The sequence below is a fragment of the Sceloporus occidentalis genome, unplaced genomic scaffold (genome assembly GCF_023333645.1).
Source record: "Sceloporus occidentalis isolate IW3139 unplaced genomic scaffold, rSceOcc1.0.p SCAF_8, whole genome shotgun sequence".
NCBI lineage: Eukaryota > Metazoa > Chordata > Lepidosauria > Squamata > Phrynosomatidae > Sceloporus > Sceloporus occidentalis.
The window spans coordinates 11,219,706-11,237,017 of record NW_028316988.1 but is presented as its reverse complement, the minus strand read 5'-3'; the positions used below and the strand labels follow the sequence as shown (position 1 = coordinate 11,237,017).

Genomic DNA, 17,312 nt, shown 5'->3' with positions numbered 1-17,312 from the left:
CTGGCCGCTGAGAAAAGCAAGCGCCAACTCCCCGCTGGGCTGAGATCCGGGAGAAGAGACCCCATGGACCTCCCGCCCACTTGCCCTGGAGGCTGGGAGGGCCACGGGGCAGCTGTGGCCCAAGCGGGTGGGATGCTGGGCAGGATAGGCTTTTGTCATGATAAAAATGGCCCTTTCAGCCCTGCCAGGCAGCACCACTTTAGCTTTAATTCACAGTCCCCCCACCGCCCCTTTTACCACCGCCACCACCATCTCATTTACAGTGTTTCTGTGCTCACAAATAGGGTGCTTCCTAGTCAAAATCTGTGCCACCTCTTTGAAATCCCAATGCAGCTGTGTGCATTCACGATGTTGCTAATTACTTTTACAAAACGGCAGTGCATTTGTAGGAATGGAAGAACTCTCTCCTGTGGAAAAAGAGTCCCCACTGTGGGAGGTTTCTGCCCCAGGAGGGCAGCCATCCTTCTCAGCAAAGACCCCAAAGGCCATCCGGATGAACTCCTGGCTGCCCACCTGCCTCTCTAGGAATCTCTAGGTCCTCCAGCACACCTCTATGGCCAACATCTGGCAAAGACTACAGTGGAAAGCCTACAAATGCCGAGAGAAGCGTATGGGTTCTCCATTGTGACTCTATGGTCAAACTGGCAGAGCCAGAGAGAACATATTAATCAAAACTGCAAAAGCGGAGGGCCAACTGTATATCACAGGTGTTTTTAATGGAAGAGCGAACACAACAGTTTGTTAGCTAAACCTGGCGCCTCTGACGCCTGACGCAAGGCCTGGGATCCGGAACTGGGAGGCTCTTTGGGGGCCAAAGCGCAGGAGGGCCCGGCAAAACTGGCCAGAGGGAGAAGATGGCTCTTTCCCATTGTTCCCAGAAGCCTTTTCCCCTGAAAAATGGGCCATGAAACATACTCTTAGAATGAATAATAAAATATTGAAGACACATGTCCACATATTTACTCTTTCTACCTCCTTTCTAAAAGCCATGTGGCAAACACTGCCTCTTAACACCAGAGAGAACCAGCAGAGAAAAACTGACCTTCTTTGACTTATAGCAACGTTTCCTCCTGTTTTTCTTGGGGGGGGGGGGGTTGGGGGCTTGTCATAAACGGAAGAAAGCAAAGAGGGGTTTTGTAGTTCCATTCGTAACAAAAATTAAACATTTTAAAGTATAACACATTTCATGTTTTCCAAATGGCAAAGTGACTCTCAGTCTGTGGGCTGATATTACACTTCCCCCCATTTTCTGGAAAGGTCTGTTTTCTTCTGGGCTTCACAATTTCCAAAGCATTGCCATCTCGCTGGCACCTCCTGCGCAGTCCTGCCAGGTGGGCCACCAAGCGTAGCGCCAACCCCAGTGTCGCAGCGGCCTTAAGGAGAGCCAAGGCCTCTTTGCCATCAGCAGCCCAGGCACCGGGCGGCCAGAGACACCCTTCTGGACCAGTCCAGGGGAGTACTGGGAGAGAACTGGGCCCTTTATGGGTTTGGTCTACATCCCACCCAACAGCAGGGCAAGAAGCGTTTTCCGTTCTGAGAAAGTGTCCCAAAACTTCCATTAACAGCCCAAATCGGAGGCTGAACCAAGCAGCACAAGCGGTTCTCCCGGCGGGCAGCAAACCCCAGTCCTTTCCCGGCTGGAAAAGAGCTGGCCCCGGTTTGTCTGTGTCTTTGGGGGACAGTGGCTGCATCATCCAAGATGGCACCGCTTCAACTCAATGCTATGGGATTTGCAGTATTGTGCCTCAACGTCTAGCTCTGGCACCAGAACAAACTACAGCTCCCAGAATCCCACAGCACTGAGCCAGGGCAGTTAAGCCAACGTCAGCCTGGATCATTTCTGTAGTGCGGGGGCAGCAATGGGAGGAGGGAGCGCACGCCGCACAGGGCTTAAGCCAAAGGTCCTGACAGAAGTCATTCCCACACGAGGCTCTGAACTGACCTGAACACAACACTGAAACCACTGAAGTATGTTTTGCCTCTTTCTTTCCAAACCCAAGGTATCACATCAAATATTAATAGGCTGCTGGGGCTGTAAAAAGCTCTGCTTAGTCACTATTAAACCCCAATAAGGCTGCCAACTGCGCTCCATTTAGGGCACAATCTGAAGAGCAGCCCCTTGCCCAGCGGGCGCAGGCAGCCTCCCTTGAAAGCGAGGCCATGAGCAACAGGCTGCCATGGACAGCATTAACAAGGGCTTGAAAGGCAAGACCTATGGCAACAGAAGAATTAACGCACTGGCATTGCCCACCTGCGTTAACGTTGTTATATTTGCAAGTATGGCAATATTAATGGGAGAACCGGCCACATCTCATGCTCTGACGCAGGGGAGGCCCTCACACTTAGAAGCGTGCCAACAGGAAGAGGGCCCTGCAAGGTAGGCCAGCGCAAGCACCTTTCCTGGGCAAGGGCTGCCAGCCTTGGGCCCCCGGGGGTCCCAGCGTCTGGAGAAGAGGAGCCCCGTCTCCACAGCCACCCCGGCTGCGGTCTGCCTTGGGCCCCTGACTGTTCTGGGGAAAGGGGAGAGAGGTCTGTCCAAGAGCCCCCCCCCCCCCCCGAAGAAGGAAGGGGGCTCTGCCAGGGTCCAGAGGGGCCTCCGTTCCCTGCAGCCCTTTCCTTTGGGCTTCCGCAGGCAGGGCCTGCCATGAGGGAGGGAGGGAGGGAGGGAGGGCCCCGGACCCTTCTCGGGGGGGGGGGAGGGCCCCTTCTTCTCCGATGGAGCAGCAGTCTCCCAGAGACCAGCCGAGAGGCAGCGAAGCCAAGGAGGGCCGGAGCCTCTGGTCACGTGGCAGACATCGTTGCCTGGAGCTGGGATCCGGAGCCCCCTTTCTTTCCATTGTGGCTCCTCCGACCCACCGAGGAAGGCCTGGCCTGGGAGCTGGCCTGAGGCTCTGGGCCGAAGCCAATCTGCCGCCAATGGGGGAACCCCCTGGAGCCCTGGGCCTCTCTCTCCTCCTCTTCCGGAGGGGCTCCTCCGAAGGCGGCCAAGGGCTGTTTGTGGCCAGCGGCCTTCCAGAAGCTTCTCTCTGAGCCAGAGGCCCCCGCCCTCGCCGCTTGTTTGTTGGGTTCTCCCGCGAAGGGGCTGCAGGGGCCCCAGCCGAGGCCCAGCTCCCTCGGAGGCCCAGCGCCGAAGCCGCCAAGCCCCAGCTCTTCCGGAGCGTTTCCCTCCCAGTTCCCCCGAAAGAGAGAGGCCGAGGGAGGGAGGGCGGGAGGCAGGCGGCGGGGCCCGGGGCCCGGAGGGGCTGCCCGCCTTCCCGCCTGCCTCCGAGAGGGCCCCCGGCCGGCCGGCCGCCTGCCCTCCTCCTCCTGCTGCTGCTCCTCTCCCAGAACCGCCGCCTCAGCCGCCGCTGCCCTTTTCGAATTCCTGCAGCAGAGGGTCGGCCATCTTGGAATCCTGTCCCCGTCTCGAAGCGGAGGCTCCTCCGTTGGAAGAGGCGCCGGCGCCCGCTCCCTCGCCCCCGGAGGACGGCCCCGGGCTTCTCTCGGAGCGGAAGAGAGGGGCCTTCTTCGGGGGACGGCGGAGGAGGGACGGGGTTCCTCTCAGGAAGCCCGGCCTCGGCCCCCGAGGGAGGAGGGTTCTCTCCCCGAAAGGCCTCTCCGAGTCCCGGCCGAAGGAGAGCCCCTTCCCTCCTCCTCCCTTCCTTCCCCGGACAGAGAAGGCCAGGGGCCGCCTTCCCTCCGGAGCCGGGCTCACCTGCGCCGGGGCCGCCGCCTCCTCCGCCGCCGGTTCCTCCTCGGGCTCCTCGTCCTCGTCCTCTTCGGGGGCGGCGGCGGCGGCGGGGTCTGTCCTCGGGGCGCCCCTCCGTTCCCCCGCCGAGGCCTCGCCCTCTTCCCCTCCGCCGCCGCCGCCGCCTCCTGCTTCCCCGCCGGGCTCCTTCATGGCTCCGGCCTCGTCGTCGCTGGTTCTCCGCGGAGGAGGAGGAGGAGGAGGAGGGGGCTCCCCCGGAACCGCCTCCGAGGAAGAAGGCGAAGAAGAAGCAGCGGAGCAGGAGCAGGAGGAGGAGGGCATGGGCGGCAGGAGCAGGAGGCGGGGCACCAGGCAGGCAGGCAGGCAGGCAGCCACGGGCCCAGGACCAGGCGGAGGACGGAGGGAGGGCGCCCGCCAGCGGCAGCAGGAGGCCGGCCCTGGCCTCTCCGCCCCGCCTCCCGCCGAGAGAAGGGCAGGAGGCGGAGGAAGGCAGCCCCGGCGGAGCTCCGCCGCAAGGCCCGCTTCGAGGGCAGCGGGAGGAGGAGGAGGAGGAGGCCCGGAAGGTCCCCGGTGTGGCCCCGGAGGCAGCCCCGGGGAGGCAGGGGGCAAAGGGCCAGGGCTTGGAGGGCCTGCCTCGAGGAGACCAGGAGCAGAAGAGGAGGAGGAGCCAGGAGAGCAATCCTAGCCCCACACAGCCAGCCAGGAGGCCAGGCCTCGCCGCGCTCCCTCCGCTGCGGAGACGCTTCCTTCCTTCCGGGGCCCGCCTTTCCCAAGGCTCCAAACGGCGGAGAAGGGGCTCCTCCGAAGGCCTGACTTCCTTCCTTCCTTCCTTCCTTCCTTCCTTCCTTCCTTCCGTCCGTCCGTCCGTCCGTCCCCCGGTGGCCCCCGGAGCGGGGCCTGCCCCTGGGGCTCCTCCCGCCCGAGGAGCCTTGGGGCCGGCGCAGAAGGCTTTGGGCAGAGAGAGGCCGGAGCCCCGAGCAGAAGCCTTCCTCCCCGAGGTCCTTCTGGAAGGAGAAGCGCCAGGGCGGAGGGGGAAGCGCGGCAAGGATGGCCGGAGGAGAGAGGCCCTTCCAAAGGGCTGCCTGCCTGCCTGCCTTCCCAGGGCAAGAGGCCTCTGTGCCCCACGGTGGCCCTGGCAGGAGAGCCGCTCCGGAGCCATGGCTGGCAAGCAGGCCCTGGCAGTGCCCTCCGCCTGGAAGGCCCCGCGGAGCAGGAGCCGAGGCCGCCTTCAAGGCCCCCAGAGCACTGGGCCAGCGCTCGCTCTCCCCTCCGCAGGGCCTGGCCAGAGCTGGCCCTCCAAAGAGAGGGCCCTCTCGGCTCCCTTTGCCCGCCGCAAGGGCCAAGCGCTGCCCACAAGGCCTCTGCCTTCCCCCGGAAGACTGGCTTGGCTCCTGCCAAGCAGAGGGGGCTCTCTGGCCTGGCAAGGCCCCCAGCAGAAGGAGGCCAAGAGGGACAAGTGCTGCCCAGCCTGGAGCAAGAAGGCCTCCTTCCTCTCTGGCTGCCAGGGAGGCTCTGGGGCCAGGCCTGGCTGTGGCGGGGGCCTTCCTCCGCTGGTATGGACTCTGGGCCGGTCAAGGCTTCCCTGATGAAGGCCTGCCTGTCCCAGGGCTCTTTCCCGCCTCTCAGGGCAGGGAAGTCCCACAAGGAGCCTTTCCCTGTGCTTCTGCCCTGCCTAGTGGCCAGGGCCTGCCGCGGCCGCCTCCTTCCTCCGCTTCCAGGCCAAGTCTGGGAGGCTGCAATAGCTCACCTGCGCTTGGCTGTCAGGCGTGTCTCCTCCGAGGCACGACTTACTGTGCCATCCCTCCCCAGTCCTTGCCATGCCTCCTTTCCTGGAGGGCAAAACAAGGCTCCTCGCTGGGGATAAAGAAGGGGGCACCGCCGGCAAAGAAAGTGGAGGAAGGCTACGCCGGGACAGGGCCGCCCTCCCAGGAGGCCAGGCTTTTAGAAGCCCCGACACTGGCAGGCGAAGAGGCGCGCCACCTTTCAGCATCAAACATCAGAACTGCTTGCATTGACATCCTAACCTTCTGCCAATACTGGGAGTCAAGGTGGCTTACCATTGAAAAGACAACAGAGCTAAAAGCATGCAAAAAGTGAACATTGAAATGGAAACAAACCCCTGGCAATATTTCACTGATTCAAAACTGCACTGAAAAATTGAATGCCACATATACTCAGCTACAAGCCAACCTTGCGCATACGTCGAGGTCAGGTTTTGGGGCCCAAATTATGTGTTTTGATCTGACCCATGGATAAGCCGAGGGTAAAACCTAGGGCCACGTAACTAAGGGTCTAAGGATGAGGACAACGAGGCCCAAGAATGTTTCAATTCCCAGCAGGCAAAATGTTTGTGCTCCTGCTAAAGGCTGGATGGATGATGGGAGGAGAAGGGGCCCGTCCTTCCAGGAGAGGTTGCGCTCTTGCATTTCGACAGGGGATGGTTATGGGTATATACAGCATCTAAAAGTAAAAGCACATCCACGGCTTCCTTCCCCAAAGATCCAACCGTACATGACTTGAAGATATTTAAATATCTATATAAATTCTAGAAAAACCAGCCTTGGGTTTACTGTTTTATATAAGGGTCACCATTGTTCCATGCCATTGTAGCTAATGGCACTTGAGCATCCGAGGATTTTGATATCCCAGGTGACCCTGGAGCCAAGCCCCAGCGGATACCAAGGGCCCACTAAAACGGAGATAAAAAAGCCATTCAAACAGTTCAGTTTAAAAAAGGCCCTTATTTTCTGTTTTATTTTCTCCCTGTCTTTCTGACAGACATCTGCCCCAAAAAACAGAGGGATTCCTCTGGACCCCCTCCTTGATCTCCAGGGCCCCCCGGGATCCTGCACCGGGTGCCCTCCTTCCCTGGGCAGGATGGGTTTCATCGGTGGCACTGGGCAAACCTGCAGAGGATGCAAGAGAGAAAGGGCCAAGGCAGCCAATTCTCAGCATCGACTTCAGCTGTTTCCAAGGCCTGGCTTGCTGGAGCCCAGGATCCCAGCCTGCCAACCCAGCTGTCTGCCCCTTGTGGGAAGAGGCAGTGGCGGCACCAGGAGCGCTCAGGCCCCGCTTGACCGCTGGGGACCACAGGGTCAGGGGGACTGCAGTGCCCTCTGCCCATGCCTGGCAAAGGGGCGAACCTTCGCCTCAGCCTTCCTCCCCAGGAGAATAGGAGCACTTCCTAACCCTCCCCCTGTGTTTATTTTTGGCAGCAAAGCTTCCCTTCCAGCCTCATGGATTCTGGCAGGGTCCCTTCACTGCTCAAGAACCAGCTTTTCCAGCAGCCCTGTGGCTTGTTTTCATTTCCTTGCTAGTCTTTGTCCCCCGTACAAAGTTTCCTTTTGGTGTCCCATTCTCTACAGCTTGGCTCCCTGGGCCTTTGAGCAGATGACTGACCCACATTAAGAGTTGTCCATCAGAGACATTCTGAATGTGTACTAAAATTGCGGAGACCCTGAGAAACTCCTGAGGCACCAAAGTTCCCACAACGCACATTGAACACCGAAGATAGCCGAGTGTGCGGTTGTCACACACTTCGGAGTGTGCTCAGTGTCTTTGTGACATGAAACGGCTGCCTCCATCTCTATACCTTCCCAAGAACCCGACAGCCCCAATTATACAACAATGAAATATACATAACCTGCTGCTCTGCACTCGCAGCGTCTGCATTTTTAATTCCAGGCGGGGAGGGGGCATAATTAATCATTTCGTCATTTTAGGTTACTGTGCGGAGCCTTTACTTTCTTTTCAGTGTCAGCTGAACAAACTGGAAATAGGTGGCAAAGTATTCTAAGATGGCTTCCTAGGTCTCCTCCAGAGATGGACCCCGCGGCAGAGTTGAGGGTTCTTCTGGGGAAGGGACCGCAAAAGGAGGGGTGAGATTTGGGGTTACAGCTGGGAGACGATGGAGGAGGAGGAGACCCCAGCCCCCTCGCCTTCAGTGGACCAGTCAAAGAAGCCACTGAGAGGCCCAGAACGCCCTGTCCGGAGGCCGGCAAGGGCTTCCCAGGGGCCGACAACAACAACAACTGACACAGGAAGGCTCTGAGCCAGGAGGGAGGACTGGCCACCAGCAACAAACGCCAGTCGCTGTGTTTTGGGACGCATGGGTCAGGGACGTAGCCAAGGGGGGGTGGTTCTTGGGGTCTGGACCCCCCCCTTCCATTAGAAAAATTAATGGTGTGTGCTGCTGCACCACCGCACCCAAGCCCCATTATAATAGTGGCACTTAGCCTGGACCCCCCTCTTCCTAAAATCCTAGCTACGTCCCTGCATGGGTAAAAAGGCCAGCACAAAGTCAAATTTCAAAAGCCATAGAACCAGTTTACTTTGGAACAAAATTACTTTAGTCGTACGCTAAAGCACTGCATAGCACTGGTACAAGAATTAAGTGTTTCTGACTACTTCTATCTGTTACTTATAAGGGCCTTTTTAGAGGCAGGATTCCCCGGCCCCCATTTCAGGCCAGTCCCTTCTCAGCCCAATGTTTTCCTCCTGCAAAATAGTGATGAAAAATAGTTCTCTCGTTCCAATGAAGGAAGAATCCCAGTTACAGCTTGCTTTTAAACACTGTGCCAAGTAATGGTGCGTCAAGCAAGCGGGTTGCACGGGGCACCCTTGCGCTCTGCCTCTCTCTCAAGAGCGAGCACCAGATCAGAGCCATGGCCCCGACTTCATAGAGCGGCCGGCGCCAGGCCTCCAGTCAGAGAGCTCCCCGGCAGCCGAGATTCGAGGCACGCTGCCCCTGTCCGCTGAGGCTCCACTTGGCCCTCGCAAAAGCAGGAAGGACCCGCAACCGCTTCCAGCCGAGGCAAGCTTGACGTGGAATGGTTTGCTTTAGAGCATTCCTGCAAATATTAAATATTTTGGTTCTCCTGAGGCGGTATTTCCATGTTTTCAAAGATAACATTTCTGAAATTGTCAGTACTGAAATATTTATTAAAGCTTCATATTTATGCTTTCAGACACCTGTTCCAATTTCTGACGGCTTGTGATTTTCATCAGGAATTCAGATTTGCATATTGTGCTGATCTGCGAAATGTGCCTTGCAAGTGTTTAAGTGTTTATATATGTTTAGATATGTATGTATGCATCTATTATATATAACCTAGATACGTTACAGTTGTCTCTGCAAACACACACACACACTTCTCTCTGGCAAAGCTTGGCTGGTGCAGGCAGCCTTGGGGCTACTCAAGCTGTTGACCCCAGAAGCCTCTTCACCGGCGTCAGCCTCTGTCTGGCTCAGTGAGACGCAGTGACTCTGCAAGGATCTTTCCCTCCAGGCGCACTTCAGACAGTGCTGAGAACCCCATCTGTCCCAGTGTTAAAGCTCCAGTGGTGCCCAAGAAGGCCCTGGCAACTTACCAGAACTGGTTACACAAGGCATGCCTTCGTCTTTCATACTGTGATAACTACTAAGACCTCAAACCCACAGGGACCAAGTGAGAGCAGAAGAGCCCTTGCCTGGGTCAGGCCCCAGCCCCAGGGACTCAGAAGGGCCAGTCGGCTGCCTCTGGGAAGCAGAAGAGTGGCAGGACAGCCCTGTGCCCTCCTGCCCCTTGGCAGGAACCCTGGCTGGGCACTCAGCAGCAGAAGAACCCTCTCCTCCAGACCATCGCTTTGGTCCTTGTCCACTGCTTGACCAGGCAAGGCATCCTGGGATCTCCAGGGTGGGATGGGCAATGGTTTTCCTGCTCCCCAGCTCTTTCCTAGGAAGCCCCGCTGAGCGTTCCTGAGGACCCCTCAATACCATGACTGGGTATGGAGGAGAATGAAATGAAGTCACCTGGTAGCAGAGTTGTGGGGAAGCAAAGAAGGTCCCAAATTGAGAGCCGGGGCCAGGAGCTCCTCGGACTCCTCCCTCGGCCGGCCGGCCTGAGCACCTCTTGGGCAACAAGGCTCCGAGGAAGGAAGGAGTGAGTTTGGCCTCCTGCTGAGCCTGGCAGAACCCAGGCCTCCCCCACAGAAATGCCCTGACTCCTCCACAGAGGAGGGACAAGGAGTCCGGGAAGGTGGGCTCCCTGGCTACTATTCAGACTCTTTCACCAGAGGCTTCCAGGGGAATCTGGTAAGCCAATGTATCTTGCTTGCAGAAATTTTAAGATTTGCTAGTTCAATATTTCTCAATACATATCCTGTTATAATTTGGGGGCTGGAGAACAGAGTATTGATAGGGTTGCATCTGAGAAGTTAATACCAAATCTTCTCACCCTACAAAAATCAATAGCAGGGTTCAGATTCAGGACTCCTTTTCTCCTAACTCTGGGCATTTATCTCATTCAAAATCCTTTCCAGCCTATCTTAAAAATGAGAAAAGTAAGGAATGGGTAATGTTTAAAAAAGAGGGAGAGAGGGGTGGATAAGGCAAAACCATCAGGACTTGAGAAGCAGCAGCAAGGGACCAGCAGGGGAGGGCACCATCAGGAGGGCCCCCGCAAGGCTTAAGCGCTTGCGTTGCTCCCATTACCTGTTTGTTCCCATTACCTGGACTTGGGCCCAGGCCCTCTAGCAAGGGGCAACTGAAGCTGTGGGGTTTCCCAGTGCAACGCAGTAAGGCCTGAGAACTAGCAACGGCCACAAGTTAATTCTGCCCGTGGAAGGGCAAGTTTTAACCAGGCCTTGTAAAATGTTATGACTCTCCTTCAATGGGGCTTATTTCCTGGTAAACCTGTCCAGGAATGCTGCACATTCTCTTTGGGCGAAGGCGAGGAAGCCACTGCAGCAAAGGTGGGCTCAGGCGGGAGTCTGGAGGGAGACCTCCCTCAGCCAGCAGTCCAAGAGCGGCAGTCCAACAAGGGAATTGCCAGTCCCTCCAGATGAATGATTCACAGTTTGTGTCAGTGCACAATAAGCTGAAAGAGCAAAGAAAACAACCCCTTTGAGGTTTTGCAAGAGAGGAGGGGGTTCTTTTGTGGGAAGGTGGCTGCTCTTCCTTCTGATTTCCAAGCTCCATGTGCCACACTCAGTCCAGCATCATCCAGCATTCTGACCAAGCAGCTTTCCAGATCAGAGATCTCCTTCCTTCCCAATGGAAATGCCAATAGGTCACCTTGTGATCCAGCTCCCTGTTCTCCTTGTTGTTGTTCTTGTTGCTGTGTGCCTTCAAGTCATTTCTAACTCATGGTGACCCTAAGGTGGACCTGTCATGAGATTTTCTTGGCAAGATTTGTCCAGAGGAGGTTTGCAACCATTGCCTTCCCCAGAGGAGGCTGAGAGAGTGTGACTTATTGCCCAAGGCCACCCAGTGGGTTCCATGGCCGAGCTGGGACTCGAACCTTGGTCTCCAGTCCTAGTCCAACGCTGAAACCATTGTGGCACACTGGCTCCCCCCACCAGGCCTTTGCCTTCAGGCAGAGGCAGGGTTCTGCCAGGCTCCGTCGCTTCCGGCCCCAAAAGAGCGGAGGCTGAGGCTCAGCTGCCCGTTGTCCGAGCCAAAGCACTTGCCCAAACTTTGGAGATGCATCAGCGGCCGCACCAGCAACCGATATGCAGATCCAGCTCCCGGGGAGAAGATGGCAGCTGAGGATCTAGATAGGAGAATTCACACCCTACAAATTAGATTACAGTGACATGTCCAAATATGCCAGACTTTGGAAAGATGGCTCTTCAGGAAACAGAGGTCATCTGGACATATCCTGGAAAATGTACACATTTGAAGGCAGCTCCCCAAATGAAGCCACAGCTGTCCTCTGAGGCTCCATTTGCTGCAGACACCTTTCACCAGAAATAATAAGTGGCAGAAATAACTGACCTAGTTCCTGCAAAATACTTGTAGCGGGCATCCAGTGGGGCTCATGCCAACAGGGAGGCAGCTAGAACTAGCCAGTTCTTGAATCTCCATTTTGATCAAGCCCCCCCCCCCGCCCGACACCTTACGAAAAAAGTCCCATTTTGCTGGAAAGGATGTGCTCATGCCTCTGGAGTGGTGCGCCTGAGGGATTGCGAGGGTCTGGAGGCAGGGCTTTTGGCAAGTGGACCCCTTGGTTTATGAGCCAGCTTGCCACCAAAAGTACGTAACACTGAAGTCGCCCGGTTCCACGGAAGCCATCTCAGTGGCCCATAACCATTTTGCTTGCGGCTTCCCTTTGCACCTGAGACTCCTTTCTATTACTTCTTCACTCAATAATTATAATAATAATAGATATATTTATAGCCTGCCCAACCACAAGGAATCTGGGCGGGTAACAACAATAAAACTACATAGAAAATACAATTAGCTTAAAAATTAGTCCCTTCCCACCCACCCCCACCCCCCAATATCCCAACACTAAAATTACAATTAAATAATCAGCATTTCAAAACAATAGTGTTGAAATTAAGGGGATTTGTGGACAGAGTGATGTAAACCGCAGCATTCGGGGAGAGGAGGAGGCTGGGGAGGCTGCGGAAGGGTTGTGTGTAAGGCTAAGCACACCACACCCCTGGAATCAAGCCCACTGAGTAAAGAAGGCCTCTGGTCTTGGAGACTCAGCAGGGACCACCCTGGTTAGTCCTCGGGTGGGAGGCCGCCAGGGACTCCCAGGTGCCATAGGCTCTGTTTCAAAGGAACCGGCAAAACCATCTCTGAGGAATCCTCGCCTGAGAAAACTGTGAAATTGGTGGGGTCTTCATAGGTGAACAGGCGACTTGAAGGCACACATGTGCAGACACGGACAACATCTGTGGCTCTGGCTACAAAGCCCCGCATGCCCCTTGCCACGGGATGCTGCTCTGCCTAGCAATCCTTCTCCAGCTACTCTGGGCTTCTGAACAGCAGGCAAAATGAGCAGTTGACCTGAGCCAAGGAACCTCCAAATCCCGGCCAGTAGAGGACCCCACAGGCCTCCTCCATCACCCCCAAAGGCCTCTGGGCTCCGGCTGCCCTTTGCTGAGAGGTCTGTCCTGAGGAGGCCTCCCTGAAGGCAGACGAAGCCTGAGCTGCCAAGACATTGTCCCTGGGCAGCCTTGGGAGCCACGCCAGCCTCCGATGGGCACAGGGCTTGGGATGGTAGCAGTGCACGGTTCCCGCACCCAGGGCTCCTGGGCAGATCCTGGGATGGCAATGGGGGAAGGGGTGCTGGTGCTTCGAGGCTGTCTGCCCCCCAATGCCTTCCTCATTGAGCATTTTCTGGAAGCAGCCCAGTCTCTGCCAACCGCCATCCGCCTTTGATCTGTAACATCCCAGATTGTTCTGCGTGGATTTGTTTCTTGACAGCTCCTGCTTTATATTTCTATTTGCCATTTGTCAGCCCAGTAACACAGATTCAAATTTCTTGTTTGATGTTCGCATGTTATCTGAAAACACTTTTAAGTCACGGCAGTGAAGCTCCTCCAATACAATGCTTACAGAGGTTAATAATATTGATTAGCAAGAGCGGCGCCCTCAAGTGGCCGATGGGGAGATCTACAGCCAGACTTTAACTGCAGCGTGCGCTTATTCACTCAGACACAAGCCTTTGAGTGTTGGACTGGGACTCCCTGAGAGCCACAGCCACGGAGGCCACTGTGGGTGGCCCTGGGCAAGGTCCACTCTCTCAGCCTGGCAGGAAGGCCTTGGCAACCTCCTCAGAATAAATCTTGTAGTAGTAGATCATAACAACCTCCCCAACACACACACAGCCCACTCCCTCCCAACCCAGGAAGACAGGGAACCCACTGCGCTGCCAAGCCCCCAGGAGCCAAAGGCCTCACTCTTCCCTCTGTAGCAGCCCAGGGAGAGAGCGGCCCTGAGCTCCTCTGCAGGACCAGGCCCCCTGGAGGGACCAGTCTCCTTGCAGCTGAGCATGGTGATCCTTTTGACGCTAGGCCTACCTGTGGCGCTTGTAATGGAAGAAGAGTACTCTTGCCTGTGGCTGGAGGGTGGAGTGCAAGGTGCCACCGGTGCCATGGGTGAAGAGCCTGCAGACGCCAGTCCAGCCGACCTGGGGCTTGGGAGCAGAGCCCTCAGCCTCCAGAGCCAAAGCACTCCTCCCAAGGGTCCCAGCAGGGAAAGAGGCAAGAGGGGAGTTCAGGGATGGTGCCTTCTTTGGGCACCCAGCAGCCAGATCTGACCCATGGCAACCCTGTGGGACTGAGGGAATGGCCACAGTGGGCCGGCCAGAGGCTCTGCTCTGCCTCCTGGACAGAGACTTCTGACCCCTCCTCTCGCAAGGATTTCAGGCCACTGCCCCTCCATCTCACCCCCCTGAGTTCTTAGCATTTTGTGTTTTCATACTCTTTAAAATTATTCTCTTTCTTAACGGAGTACAGGATTCCTTCAAAGCTCTTGTGGTGTTCCTGCTCTTTTGTGCAGCTGCTTTTGGTGTATTGTTCTCGTTGTGCGCCTTCACATTCTTTCTGACTTATGGTAACCCTATCATAGGGTTTTCTTGGCAAGATTTGTTCAGAGGAAAGCTCTTATAGCCTTCCTCTGATGCTGAGAGAGTGTGACTTGCCCAAAGTTAACCGGTGGGTTTCCCTGGATGCGTGGGGATTTGAACCCTGATCTCCAGAGTCATAGTCCAACACTCAGACCACTAGACCATGCTGGCTGTCAGCCTTTTGGTACATACTGGATCCATTTACAGATCTTAGCCTTTTTGTTTTCTTTTGAACAGCAGGGAATGAATCCTGCAATGAAATACAGTACAGGGAGAATGTTGGTGATGAGTTGGCCTTAACCAGTTTCCCTGCAGCATCTGCACCTCTCTCTCATGTGTTCATCTTACTAACCAGAAGGTGGCACTCGGGCTTCATCTGCTCACCAGTGAACAAAGCAAGCAGGCAGCAAGCCAGAGGCTTCCCGCCGCTCCCTTGCCCCACAGAGGCCCTTTGAAGGGCATCCTGCTCCTATAGCGGCACCCAAGCGTCCAACACAAAGCCCACAAGTGGGGCAGGAGGGTCTCCTGCTGAAGACTGGACGCTAGGGGCAACTGACTCGAACAGAAGCACCCCTGCCTCACGCCTCCTCTTGCATTACAGATTTCTCCTCTCAAGTGGGTGGTCAGCACCATTACTACCTCTTCAGGCAGCAAATCCCACAATTAATCCGGCTGCCTTCTATTTACCTACAGGTAAATTCTCCAGCTTGCCATTTCAAGCAGCGAGCCAGGAGACAAGTATCCCTTGTAGCGGTTAGATCCCCACTACATATTCAAATGAAACCAGGTGGAGACATACATCACATGTTTCCCCTGTAAGAAGATTTGCCCAAAATCCAGGATCTACAAGACAGTGGGTTTTCAACATACAGGTTGACACTTATATGTGGCAGGAAAGCTCCAAAAGGATAGGTCGCATACCTGTCGCTGTAGTTCTTAGAGTGGTCACCTGTGAACTCACACAACAGGTTGATCCTGCGCCCACACAATGCATCTTCAAAACTTTCTGGGATAGTTATGCAATCTTATTCCACAGAAGGGTGTGTGCAGAGGGGCTGCAGCTACAGCCAGCAGCACATACTTGGGTCAAGATGTCAGCCTGGCAGCTGGTAATACTTGCCTGGGAATGAAGACATGCCTACACACACACCCCACGCCGAGGGAGCCCAAAGCAGACCAGGGCTACCCTTCCAGCACAACACTGAAACTATAAATAAACCTTATTCCCTTCCACGGTATTCATGAAAAACCTGGCTGGAGCAGAATCAAGTTGGGTCAGCTGTTCTGAATGAAAGATGCCTTCAAACTACAGTGGTATTTCTTCCCATCCTCCTGAGGACCTTTCCTCTCTGCAAGCTGCACACAGGACAATCTCTGAGCCGCCTTGAGTCCCTTTATGGGGAAAGGCAGCATACAAATAAAAGAAACAAAACTGAATAATAAGCAGGCTATCCCAAATCTTTTTGACCCTGCCAGGAGTTTTGGCTGCCACCTCACCTGCATTACAGGGATAACAATGCTGGCTGTGGAAGGCAATTTGGTCAGAACCAGCTTCAGGACCCCCGTTTTCCTAACTCACGCAACAGCTCCCTTGCCCTTACTGTGTTTTCCCAGCCTGCAAAACCTCCGCACCCCGAAATGGAAGGAGAGCATACTGTCCCCAATGGGAAAAGAGAAGGCTACAAATGGGATAAACCAAGTGCCATGACTTTGGCTGAAATTATTACCCGAGTGGCCAAAAATGTGACTGGTTTAACAAGATGCCTCCAGATAGGCAGCAATTGTTTCCAAATGTTAATGATTTTAAATGCATATGCTTTGACAAAACGCTGGTGGCTGATGCCATCTTGGAAGAGGCACATCTGCCTTCTTGGATGGACATTGGCAACCTCTTCTCATCCAAGGCCTGTTCTGCCGATTAGCCAGAAACAAAAGGAGATAAACTGATCTTGTTTATTTAGTTTACCTGTTTTATGCTCAGACATCTATCAGCAGATTTAATCAATGTATTAACAAATTTTAAGTCACAATGAACTGCCTGTGTGGCAACAACCTCAATAATAATCTCTGTGGGCCTTCTCCTTTCCCAACATAATCTAACGCACACACCGCAACCTTTGTGGAACTACACTAGCTACTACAGCAGGGTTGCAAGTGGTCAAAATTGAGTGGAGCAAGAGGGAGAGAACTGTGGATTCCAAACCCCACGACCGCCGCCATCTTCTCTCCACAATTTAAGCATTACAAGAAATATCTGTATTGTCTAAGATCACGAAATGGAAAAGAAACCAAAATTCAGAGACTGCTCAAACCATTCAAGTTTGAAAAACAACAGGAGGCAAAACAGGACCAGCCCAGATGGATTGCCAGCTCCCTGGCAGCCCTGCCCCAACGTCTCTGAAGTGGCCAGAGAGGCGGCTTGGAGCATGCGGCAGAGACGCAGCGCATCCCAATCCTCCCTTGGCGAAACTGACAGGGCTGTGTCTGCACAGAAGAGGGCCACTCAAAGGCAGCCATCCGCGCAGAGGACTGGCTCCCTTGGCTCTCGCTCATCATCCTGACACTCTGGACTCAGTTGCGTTCTTGGGGCCCCACCACAAAAAGACCCATAATGGAAGATGGGTTCCCTTGGAGAGCGTTTGCCCAGCCCTGATGGGAAGCATGCAGAGCCTGAATGCTGGAGCTGGAGCCGAAGGGCTCTAGGAAGCGCTCTGGATGGGAGGCTGCAAGGCTGCCAAGTTGGGCTGGCGCTTGGCCATTAACGGTCTCATAACTGCTGAGAAGGAAGCCAGCCAGTATTTTAAAAGGTGTGCCTTGGTCCAGGCCTCGGAGGTAGAGAGTAACTGCTGGACCTCATCCCCTTTCCCTCCACCACTCCCTTCTCCTTCTCTGTCATGTCTTTTTAGATTGTAAGCCCGAGGGCAGGGAACCGTCTAATTAAAAAGATTGTATGTACAGCACTGTGTAAATTTACAGCACTTCATAAATAAAGGTTAATCATCATCATCATCATCATCATCATCATCATCATCATCATCATCATCATCATCGTTTTGCACTGGCCATAGTTTTAACAGAATTTGGCATTGCCTCACATTGCAAACCACCTTGGCCCTCATTCTGGGAAGAAAGAGAGATAGGAATAAATACTTTGCCTGCCTCAAAAGTTCTGCCTCTGGTTCTTGCCTTCCTTCTAGAAACTCTTGGCTGGCCAGAGGCGAGGAAGGGGCAGAGATCAAGGCAGATGGCAGAGCGGTCCGCAGGTGCCCCATTCAGGGCAT

The 17,312-nt window shown here is 55.0% G+C and overlaps 1 protein-coding gene across 1 annotated transcript in view; it reads right to left on the bottom strand.

Annotated features, from left to right (window-relative positions):
- The window catches only part of ZNF618 (zinc finger protein 618), a 41,337-nt gene extending 36,490 nt beyond the window's left edge, over window positions 1–4,847 (bottom strand). Inside the window, exons 1-2 of the mRNA XM_089536823.1 lie at window positions 4,775–4,847; window positions 3,695–4,317 (exon numbers count right to left, since the gene is read on the bottom strand). Of these exons, the coding sequence (XP_089392949.1) occupies window positions 3,695–4,317; window positions 4,775–4,847 (696 nt within the window). The remainder of the gene's footprint in view (window positions 1–3,694; window positions 4,318–4,774) is intronic.
- Window positions 4,848–17,312: the final 12,465 nt, after the last annotated feature.